Here is a 12006-nt window from a genome sequence, read left to right on the forward strand (position 1 = left end):
CAACAGACACCATGACTAAGGTAACTCTTATAAAGGACAACAATTAATTGAGTCTGGCTTACAGGTTCAGAGGTTCAGTCCATTATCATCAAGGTGGGAACATGGCAGCATCCAGGCAGGCATGGTTTTGGAAGACTAAGAGTTCCACATCTTCTTCTGATGGCAAACAGGAAAAGACAGGCCCTTCTCACTGGGCAGAGCTTCAAAGCCCACCCCCACAGGGACACACTTACTCCAGCAAGGCCACAGTAGCATTCCCTATGGGCCAAGCATATTCAAACCACCACAGTGACTTAATCTCATCTTAGACCATAGGATGAGGTGCTCAAGGCACACAGAGACAAAAGCAGGATCAACAACCAGCTAGTGTACCTGGACACCAACTGCTGGGTGTTCTAGAGGGCATCAAGGAAGCCAGAACTGCAGGTACCTCCTCTTCTTAGGCAGGAGATGTAAGCAAAGGAAACAAAGTAAAGAGGGTTATCAGGGTAGGGGCAGCACTCCACAGGCTGCTTCATGGAAAGGACACTGTCGCCAGCCAGCAAAAATATCCCCATATTCCCGATGTCTTAGAAAAGTCCAAGTCCTTTGGTTCTCTCTGCCACTATGACATAACATCTGGTTATGTGTCTTGTACGCATGAGGCTGGAACAGACAGAAAAGACCCCTGAACTTGAAGGAGGAATAGGAACACTTGGTGTGAGGTCCCAACCCTTGGACAGGTCACTCAGCCTCCCTGAGCTTCACTTTCTACCTTAGCCTGAGCTAGTGCTCTAGTGTCAATCAGGATGTCACAGAGGCAGTGGACATCTAAGCAAAGCCCTGGGAGTGAGTGACTGGGCTGCCCACAATGCTCACAGCAACACCCAGCAGAGCAATCGATTAATACCAACTACTCTACACCCAGCAGAGCAATCTGTTAATACCAACTACTCTTTGCTAGAGCTTTGAGGTGCCTTTCTTAAATGCCACCTCACTGACTCCTCCTTTACTAGTATGAGGGCAGTATCATGGGCATTTCACAAGTAGAAGCATTCAAGTTTAGAGAGGCAGGGATAACTATGTGCCCCAAATGCAGGGATCCAACTACTACCCTAGGAGCCAGGTGTGTCTGAAAAGATGAACTTGCCCTCAACATCCAGTTCATGGGTTCATGGCCACAGAAGCCCTACAGCTTGAGTACCACCTGAGTTCTTGCTGTCATGCTGGCTAGCAAGTATCCATACTGGTTAGTGAGTATCCACATGGGCTAAGGAGTTTCCATACTGGCTAGTGAGTATCCACATAGCTAATAGTATGTCCATATCAGCTAATGAGTGTTTCCCCTGGCTAACAAATGTCCACACTGGTTTAAACACCACTTGTCTAACCTCAGATAAGTCCCCTTGGGGCATGCAGCTTCACCAGAGGCATCAACCTGCATGGCCATCTAGGAATGAGGGATAGTCATCTGGGACTGTAAATAACACTACTTTGAAACTGATTTGGGAGTAACTTAGTAGCATGGGAGACTGGGGTTTTTTTTTTTGGTTGGTTTTTTTTTTGTTGTTGTTGTTGTTTTTACTACATTTTAAACTGTGTTACACGTATACAATATACAATATATCTTTCAACCATATCTGGGTACACAGTTCCATGGCCTAATTGGGCATCCACTATGCAGACAGCCATCTCTTCCACCAACTTCAGAGCTTTGCCCCAGTCAGAGCATGGACATCCCGAGAGTGTCTCAGAATGCATCAAGGGAATGGAAGTAGCCTTGTTACTGTGCATTCTTTACAATATGCTTCCCCTTGGTGGTGTTTCAACTTTGTCTTAATATTGAGAAGGCAAAAGGAGATAGCGCTAGGCAAACCTATAAATTTCAGAGCCTCTGCAGCTAAGACTGATGAATTGCTTTGGAAAATGTAATGTGCTATTCCTGTGTGCACGGAATATTAAGCCTGCCTTGTCTCAAGCTGGTTTCCCATATCCACATAACCCTGAACCCAGCTAAAGAGCGATATTAGAACATGAATAGACAAAGGTGTTGGGACCTGTCATACCCCTGCTCTGCTGTGTGGCTTAAGGCAAGTTGATTGCCCTCTCTGCTCCCAAGTTTCCTCATCTGAGACTTGGAACTTGTAATGTTTGTTTCACAGAGTTACTGTAAAGATTAGATCAAACTGAATGAGCAGACTGTTAACTGTCAACGACTGAGCACTGTAGCCATTATTATTGTTGCTATTATTATTTTATATTACTAACATGACTGCTATTCATTAGAGATTTTAACTGTCCTTTGAAGAGATTTCCCCTTCGAGGAGAGTTTCTCTCTGTTGAACCCATTGGTTCTTTTCACTAAACTTTTGTGTTTTCGGTAGTTTTAGGTTCAACATAAAATGTCTTGAAGAGTCCAGAGCACTCTTGAGTACCACCTGCAGTGCCCTGAATCCCCCACTGTTAGCAGTCATTTTGTCAGTATTTATTGAAAGCCTGCTATGTGCTGGTATAGAAGAATTCTTCAGAAATGAATCTGTCTTCCCAAGGAGGACCACAGTGGCCTCGGCAGTAAGAGAAGGACACTGGACCAAGTTTTACCGTCCCCATGCAGGATCGAGTAGGGGCCAATGATGAACAGCCACAAATAACACCATGGATAACAGAACCTAGGGTATCCCAGTGGTTATAATTAATTGTAGCTCTCTTAACTCGTATGTACAAAGCCCTTGGATCCATCCCTAGTACTGCACATGATAATAAAGAAAATCCATGAATAAAGCCTCTTGCCCAGGCTTCTGGAAGCTTGCATACCCCAGCTGCCCTTGCGAGCCCAACCTCCCTGAAGCTGCGCCACTCCCCAAGGTATTGTGTAAACTAGAAGAGAAGAAGCCAGAAACTCGAGCCTGATGCACATGCCCCCTGCCCTCTCCGGTCCTCATGGCATTACAGAGATGAGATCTTGCAATGACAAAGCACCACTGAGCTTCAGGCTCTGGCCTTGCCACACTGTGGGCTGCAGGCACTGGGCCAATTTCTTTGCCTCTTGGACCTTGAGTGCTGGTGTCTACAGTAAAGGCAGGGCGGGGGCTGGGGGGTAGGTCCTGCCGAGATGCAGTGCCTGCCAGCCTGGAGCTACGTAGTTAGCTTCAGGATAGCCAGAGCTTACATAGTGAGACTGTCTCAAAAACAACAACAATAGCAGCAGCAAAACAACCTACCAGATAGAAGGGTGGCCTGATCAACTAGGCCAAGAGCTGGACCATGGGAAGGCTTGCAAAGGCTCCATGCCCTCCCTCCAGGACTGCAGATGGCAGCGAAGTCACTGTCAGGGAGTATGTCTTTCACAAGAGAGAGGGAAATAGACAACAGCAAACTCAGATCCAGCTGTCAGCCCCAACCCTGAAGTGACAAATGTTGCTGGTCATTAGATGTGGCCCAATTCAGAGGGGTGGGAAAGTACAATTCAAACCTGGGTTGAGAAACATGGACATATCTGCAGACAGCTTTGGTATTGCTAGAGCTCTCGAGCTTAGAGCTTGTTACAGCAGCATAGCCTGACCCAACCTGATTCACATGTAGCCAGGAAGCCAGAAAGGAGTGCTGAACCCAGCCCAGTTTGAACTGTAGTGCGAGGCTATTACTAGAGGGACTTAAAGCAAAGACCCTTAAAGTTACATCAGAACACACAAGAATTGAGTGGCAGATTCGTGTGATTTTTTTTTTTTTTTTGAGTACTGAACCAGAGATTTCACATTAGTTTCTTTCTTTTTCTAAAATTAATACTTTTTACAAGGTCTCACTCTGTACCCCTGGCCAGCCTGGAACGCATTATGTAGACCAGACTGGCCTTGAGCTAGATTCACCTGCCCCTGGGATTAAAGGTGTGCGTCACTGTGCTCAGCTTCACTTCCTTTCTTAAGCTGTCAGAGTCAGTCTTGTTATGGTCTGCCCCCAGGTCTGTCCTCAACCCCATCCTGTTTTATGGTATCTGACACGCTACTTCCCAACCACCAGACTGTTTTCCGGGCTCTTTGCAAAACTGCATGTTCTCATGGTGGCTCATGCATACAGCATAGGACCAGGCACCAGGCTCTGCTGAGCAGGTTTGGGGGTTCAGGGTGGGTCAAGAATGATGCCAAAAGCCTAGGCTTAAAGGTGAAGGGCAATTTAACACACCTGTCACTTCCCAAAATACAGAGCGTAGTGGTGTCTGTGAAACAGAAGTCCTTAGGCTATTGTTTACATTTCAAGCCCATGGCTTAAACTCTAGGAGAATCAAGAATGGTGGCCTGGAGGGACGGCTCCATGGTAAGAGAGCACACAGCAGAAGAGCCATGTTTGGTTTCTATGACCACCATTGGCGAGTTACAACAGCCTATAAGTCCAGTTCTGGGTACCCTGACATTTCTGGTCTCCTGGGACACCAGCGTGCATGTTGAACAGATGCATACACATGGACACATAATTTAAAATAAATCTTTTTTAAAAACCAAACAACTAAGAATGGTCTCTTGCAGCTTTGAGCTTTCACAGTTTGGAAGCCGTGGATATAAACAGTTGCTTTCACCACATAAGGTCTCAGAACCAGACTCCATCCCCATAGCCTCAGGTTTCTGAAAAGCTTGATATGAACTTCTAATATGTCAAATCACAAATTTAAGATCTCAGAGAATGTGTATTTTGTTTCGTAAAAGGTTCTCACTTCTATTCCCTCCCATTTAGATGCAGATGTTGGACAAGTTCCCCATGGAAGGAGGACAGAAAGACCCCAAGCAGAGGATCATTCCATTTCTGCCAGGTGGGTAAGGGGCATTCTCTCGGGTAGGGCAAGCCTGGTCACATTAAGAACAGCTCCTGGTCCCCAGAAGAGCCCGCGAGCTCCTCCCCCCACCACTGTTGGGGGGGGCATTGTTTCTCTGCTAGTTTACTTCTGTTGCTATGATTAACACCACTACCAAAAAACTGCTTGGGGACGAAGGTGTTTACTTCATCTTCCATTTCTCTGTCACTAGCGTAGGGAAAGGTAAAAAGCAAGAGCTGAAGCTGAGACCAAGAAGGAAGCTGGTTCACTCACCATGGCTTGCTCAGCCCACAGTGGGCTGAGTCCTTCCACAACAATTTGCAATTAATAACATGCCACACACACACACACACACTCCCACAGGCCAGTCTGGTGGAGGCATAGAAATTTTCTGATACTTCAGATCCTTCTAACCTCCTTGTGAGAGAATGCTGTCTGCTTAGAAGGGTTTCCAGGCTGATCCAGGATGATGTAAGGCATGGGCTTGCCCATCATATCCACATGCTCTGCGGATTACAGCAGGACATGTTGGCATCATGGTACCAAGCACTTCGAGTGTCAGCTGTTAAACCAGCTGCTACAAAGGGTATAATGCAGTCTTGGCAAGAACTTGTATGCACACCCAGCTCCTCCCTACCCCTGCCCCCAGCTCCTCCCACCCCTACCAAAGAGTAATGTCAAGACTTTAGATGAAAAGAGGAATTATGCAGAACAGAACCTACTCCAAGTTCTAACAACTGCTACTTACCGCTGTTGTCGGATGCCAGCACAGGTAAGTGATTTACATTACACCCCAATTCATTCCCAGCATTTCAGGTAGTCAGCTCCATACCCCTGTCACAAAGGAGGAACTGGGTCCCAGAGGAACTACAAACACATGCATAGATGGCAGATCTGGATGCAAACAGGGATGCTGGCTCCAAGCTTCATGCCTGGATTCACTTCCAACTTTGTCACCTTGGGCACACACACACCCAACTTTGGCAAATGTCTCAGTAGCATGTGAATTCTACTCAATTCTTTCAAATTGGAGATGAGAATGGTCCTATAAAGATGGTGCCAATGAAGACTGTGTAACCGTCTGACAGGTCACTGAGGTTATCGCTCACTTGATGTTGTTGCACATATATGACAGGCACATTGACAGTCACCCCAGGAACCCATGGTTTGGAGAACTCACCATCTTCCTCCTTTCTTGGATCCCTATAAATCTGATATAATTGTTATCTCTGAGGCTTACTACCTCAGTCTGCTAACCTAGGCCTAGTCCTGGAAGCTTCTGGCCTCTGTACAATGTAATCTATGCCTAAGATGTTTTCAGCCTCTGAGACTTGCTGCTGAATAAGCTCACCCTTTCTAGTTCTTTCTGCGCTCTGGCTGACTGGTTCAACCTTGCTGTTCTGGCTCAAACTCCTCTCCAAGCTGACTGATTTAATCTGGCTTCTCTCCCTTGGCCTCTACTGAATTGTTCTGCTTGGCCTTAGACTAACTTTGGCAGTATGTTTCTAATCTTCTGGCTCCTTCTCATTCTCTGGCTTACTCTGCCTTCACCTGTGTCTAGCTTGTACTCTCTCTGCAACCTGTCTCTGTACGACTGTCCCAGTAAACTACCCCCCCTCCCTCTCTACCCTGCTCTCTTAAGTAACCCCCTCTTCCTCTCTCTTCCCCTGATAGTTGGGCATATCCTATTCAGTCAAATCTTCCTCTGATTAGTCTCTTTGTCTGCCACTCAATTAGACATCACTTTGAAACATGAGTGCTTCCTTCTACAAAATTACTTTACCTCCACTGTTTGGGATTAAAGGTATGTCAGTCATCCCAAGGGCTGAGCCATACTATGACTAGAAACAGGTTGTTTTGTTGTTGTTGTTGTTTCCAGTAAATAATACAATCTTGGGTTTCACAGTGTGATCAAATATCCTGCAACAGGTCTCTATTCACACAAGTGCCCATTCACTAGACTCTCAGGCACTGTCAGCCTGGCTGGGTTGAGCCAGTGTTTTCTAGGCCCTCTCTGCTGAGAGAATTCTTAGGGAAAAAAACAAAAACAATAAAAACAAAAACAAAAAAAGCTAACATTTTAAAGTCTCTCCACTGGGAGAACATCAACTACACTGGAATTTTTCCCCCAGTGGAGAGAACCCCATGTGCCAGATACAATAGCCAAAACTCAGGGCTGCAAAGCACACATTGGAGTCAACCTTCTTCAGCCCCGCGATTTTAATCACCATCCCCAGCCTCCCCGCTCCCCTGCCCCTCTATTTCCACATCTGTTAAATAAGACAGTGACTCTGCTCCCAAAGTTCAATTCCTGCCACAGAATAGGCTCTTAGCAAAGGCAGTAAGAAAGGAGAGTTGGGGGGGCCTTCCTTTGTGGGGTCTCAGTTTTGTATTTTGGAGTCATTCTGGAATGAGCAGAATGTTTAAGTTCGGCCTAAAAAACAGCCTTTCTTCAAGAAAGAGAAAGGGAGCAGAAAGATGTAGCTTTTTTCTGGATGAAAGAAAAGTCAGCTCTGGAAAACTTCCCAAGGCAGAAAACTTGAGCCCGACCCGCTCCTCGGCTCTTAAAAGCCTTTGTGGTTACGTAATACTTTTCCAGCAAGAATTCATGAAAATGCTGCTCACAAGATCTAACCCCTTTGTCCCTGTGCCCAGTTCCAGCTTAGGATTCCCAGGGGCCCCAAGACCTTCTGAACCCCCACCCCACCCCCCAGCTATTCGCCAGGCCAACACTGTGGGCAGGAAATGGGTCTCCTCTCCTGAGGTCAATTCTCTAGCCAGACTGCCTTGTCAGCAAGACAAAGGCAAGTTTCATGTTAGCACAAAGGCGGGGTAGGGGGCCCAGCCTGTGCGGACTTTCCATCCCAGCAAGGGCTGGGGAGGCCAACTTGGCAGAGGAGGTGACCTGAAAACTAAGAATTACAGTTTGGCCTTCTTCCACTGTGGAAAACAAAAGCCACCCATTCCCACCAAAGCCATCTCTCTCCTGAACACCCTTTCCACTCCAGTATGGAGGTAGCCCACCGTGATTCGTCCTCATCCTCCCATCTGCCCTAGACCCACCAAACCCACAGGTACCAACAAGAAGGAACCACTGTGAGCGCTGGCCAGGCTGCCTGGACACTGGCCCCAGAGAGCTGCACATGGGAGAAAGAATTAGCATGTTCTTATCTAGACTGTCACATGCATGCTCACGCTTTTAGGGGCACACATTAATTACTCCTTTGTAACCACAGGCGAGACTCTGGGTATGTTGTGGAGGGGAACTCGAAGACAACAAAACAGAACCCTGTTCTTCCCCATTCACAGGCTCCAGAGGTGATTGGCTCCTGGGCACTAGGTGTAGGAGGGATTGGCTATAACCACCTAGTGAGCCTCAGTAGGCTCAAAGTCCCTGCCTCAGTATCCCCAAAGTCCCTACAAACCCAGGGAGGAGTTTCCCCCCCACTGAGCTCCTTCTGGGTGAAGCTTTGGCACGGGTCTCTGGCTCCCTCTGCTTTCCATTGCTTTGATAAAACACCATCACCAAGCACAAGAAGGAGAGTAAAGGGTTAGTTTGGCTCATATGTCCATGTCACTGTCTAATGAAAGACCTCTGTGGGGATCCCTCCCTACTCCAGTCTCGAGATGGCGGCACCCAAAAACCACGAATAGACCATCTTGATGTAAAAACACCAGGTAGTTTAATGACGGAGCTCCAGGTTGATACATATCTCACACAGGAGAACAAGAAATCGACCACAAGACCCAAAAGCTAGGGGTTTTTATAGGGAGGGAGGTCGGGGGCTCGGGAGAATTGGCGCGGTTGCACACGATTGGCCCATTTAAACATCAACAGAATGGTTATATATTTGCAGAATGGTACATGTAAGTCAGGATGTCAGGAGACTTGGGAGGCGGGACACTTATCTAGGTTAACATATGACTCCAAACTATGTCAGGAATGTTTTAACAACAGGCCTGCCTGGACGTACCAGGGCCTGCTCCACTATGTTCTCCACCTCAGGCTTCTAAGCTTACAAACAAGTTTTTCTTTGAATTATTTGACGTAAGTTACATGAATCAGGCCTCAAATTTTATCTTAAATCCCATTTCCCTTCACTACGACTAAGGGAAGTCAAGGCAGAGCCATGAGGAGCATTTGGCTTGCTCCTGGATCATTCAGCCACCTGTGGTACCACCCACAGATGACTGGACCCTGCCAAATCAATCCTTAACCAAGGCAATACTCTATAGGTTTGCCTACAGGCCTGTCTTATGGAGGCATTTTCTTATGTGAGGTTTCCTTTTAGATTACGCTAGCTTGTATCAATTTGACCAAACAACAACAACAACAACAATAACAATAGTAGTAAATTAACCAAAACAGACTCTGGATGTGTGGTGGCTTTGAGACAAGTCTGTCCTTTGCAGTGCAGGTTGGCAATAGCCTCATTCTAGTTGTAAATATTTTGAGCCCTCTTATTACCTTTACAGTCAGAGGCCTGTATACTGCTCTCCTCCCTGATGCACAGAAGGGAACTGCCACCATGGGAGCACAGGGGAGTGGGGGTGTCTTCTCTCACTTTGAGAAATGGATGAAAGCATTTGCTACCCAGGGCTGCTCCGTAGGCTCATATTTCTTCTTAGTCGTGAAGGTTCGGAGACTTTCAAACAGCCTTATCTGCAGAGGCCTGCAAGAATGGGAAGTGTGACCATTTGATTGTCACACTGGCTGGGGCTGGAGAGGCCACCAGCTTGAAATGGATTTGAATTGGAGATGCTCAGTGCCTTGCAGGGTTGGGGACAGACCTGCCCTTGGAAGGATGCCCCACCCAGATTCTCAGCAGGGTCGCTCCATGTTAAGTCAAATAGGAGAACCTGCTGCCCCCCGGCCCTTCCAGGTTCCCATTGAAGAAAATAGGTTCTCACACTGTCCCCTCTTCTTTGGGAGGATGTTTTTATGTTTCTGAAGGCAACAAATATGGGAAGGCTTAGAGAAATAAAAAATGACCTGTTTTCTGTTTCTCAGAAGACAACGCTCTTCAAACCCTTTGATGTGCTATCTGCTAGATCTTCCTTTTCAGCAAGCATGGGTAGATCAGAGAGGCCCAGAATCATTAGACAAATAGCACAAAAGTTTAGCAGACCCTTAGACAGGAGCAGAGACCTGAATGAGGGGAGGGAGGGAGGGAGGGAGGGAGGGAGGGAGGCAGGCTGTGTTTCTGCTCTGAGATGCCCACGAGCCTGTGGGTCTTGGGCTGCTCAGGCTGAGCTTGGAGGGACCTTCTGTGTGACTTTACATAGATGCAGAACCTAGAAAAGGGACCTCATGGGAGGAACACGTACAGGCGTGCTCACCAGAGCCTGGTGGAAAGTGTTGCAAGAGGATGGGGATGGTTAGCAGCAGGCAAGGGAATGGCTGTCGACCCTACAGCACAGTATGGCACTGTGCCTGGCCACTGCTACTGGCTATTTCAGAATAACTGGAAGAGAGGTGTCTTAGGGTTTTACTGCTGTGAGCAGACACCATGACCAAGGCAACTCTTATAAGGACAAAATTTAATTGGGGCTGGCTGACAGGTTCAGAGGTTCAGTCCATTATCATCAAAGTGTGAACATAGCAGCATCCAGGCAGGCATGGTGCAAGAGGAGCTGAGAGTTCTACATCTTCATCTGAAGGCTACTAGCAGAATACTGGTTTCCAGGCAGCTTGGATGAAGGTCTTAAAGACCACACCCATAGTGACACACCTACTCCAACAGGGCACACCTTCTAATAGTGCCACTCCCTGGGCCAGGCATATACGAACCATCACAAGAGGCTTATGCCTATTTATGCATATTCCCAGCAGGAATGAGAAATGCTGGAAGTGCCAGGCGGTGGTGGGGCACGCCTTTAATCCCAGCACTTGGGAGGAAGAGGCAGGAGGATTTCTGAGTTCGAGGCCAGCCTGGTCTACAAAGTGAGTTCCAGGACAGCCAAGGCTACACAGAGAAACCCTGTCTCGGAAAACCAAAAAAAGAAGAAAAAAAAAAAAGAAAGAAAGAAAGAAAGAAAGAAAGAAAGAAAGAAAGAAAGAAAGAAAGAAAGAAAGAAAGAAATGCTAGAAGTGAGAGTCATGCCAATCATCTATCGGCATTAATTGCACATATTGTAGTACAGGCCATAAGTATGTATAGTGACTGTGCTCGCTTAACCTGCTCCTGGGCTGGCTGGGGTGTAATTCCATTACAGAGCATGTGCTTAGCATGAACAAGGCTCTGAGTTCAATCCTCATAAAACTTAAAAAAAAGAAAAAACAAAAAACAAAACACTCTTCTCCCTTAGGCTCGTTCGCCCCAGCCATGGCGCTGGAGCAGTGGGGCTTTGAGGAGTTTAGTCTGGGCGTGGCTACCCACATACCCAGGTACAGCCTGGAGTACTGAGGGCGGCCAGGAATTTTGTTACTACTCAGACAGCCACTGCGAGTGGTGGTTGGGTGGGCCACTGCTGTGTTGAATGTGTTCTCATCTCCTACAGGCAAAATCCTCTTCCGCCGCAGCCACATCCGGGACGTAGCAGTCAAACGCCTGATACCAATTGATGAGTATTGTAAGGTAAGCTGAGGTGCCTACACCGTCCCTCGTGGGTGTTCTGTTTTATTTTCCTTTCTCAGTGCCAAATGTTCACTCAAGGGTAGGAGACAAAACAGAACAAAACATACCCCCACACACACACACCCAAAGGACTGTGGAATCAACCTGAATCCACTTTCAGTGGCTATGTGGTGTTGCCCTGGGTGTGAATGGTCCAGTCAGCATTTAGTCCCTGTTATTGCTGGAGCAGCTGGCCTCTCAGCCCTTGAATGTTCCAACAGAGGAAGGCCTGCCTGTTGGTGCTGTTGGATGGGATCGGTTGGGAAGGAAGCATGCTGTCACTTCTGTTATTGTCTCTACTAAGCGAGTGTAGTAAGACCACAGGATGCAGGTGCCACATGCAGTCACCAGTTGTCTCCATATCCAGAGGTGAAATTAAGAACACATTTCCACTTGTGCTGGGGAGATGGCCTGATCAGTAAAGAGCTTGATGCACAAACACGAAGGCCTGAGTTTGGCCCGGCACCTATGTAAAATACTGAGCACTAAGTGCCTGTGATCCTAGAGTCTAGGAGTGGACACGGTGAGTCCTGGCGGCTCACTGCCTGTCCAGTCCAGATTCTGTAAGAGACCCTGTCTCAAAGCATAGTCGAGAAAGGCACCCAA

The 12006-nt window shown here is 47.3% G+C and overlaps 1 protein-coding gene across 2 annotated transcripts in view; it reads left to right on the plus strand.

The window, feature by feature from the left end:
- The window catches only part of Sh3pxd2b (SH3 and PX domains 2B), an 85918-nt gene that overhangs the window by 33002 nt on the left and 40910 nt on the right, over nt 1-12006 (plus strand). For both annotated transcript variants that reach the window (XM_029546266.1, XM_021211991.2), the window contains exons 3-4: nt 4705-4780; nt 11285-11361. In XM_029546266.1, coding sequence (XP_029402126.1) covers nt 4705-4780; nt 11285-11361 — 153 coding nt within the window. The remainder of the gene's footprint in view (nt 1-4704; nt 4781-11284; nt 11362-12006) is intronic.

The sequence above is a fragment of the Mus pahari genome, chromosome 14, assembly GCF_900095145.1.
Source record: "Mus pahari chromosome 14, PAHARI_EIJ_v1.1, whole genome shotgun sequence".
NCBI lineage: Eukaryota > Metazoa > Chordata > Mammalia > Rodentia > Muridae > Mus > Mus pahari.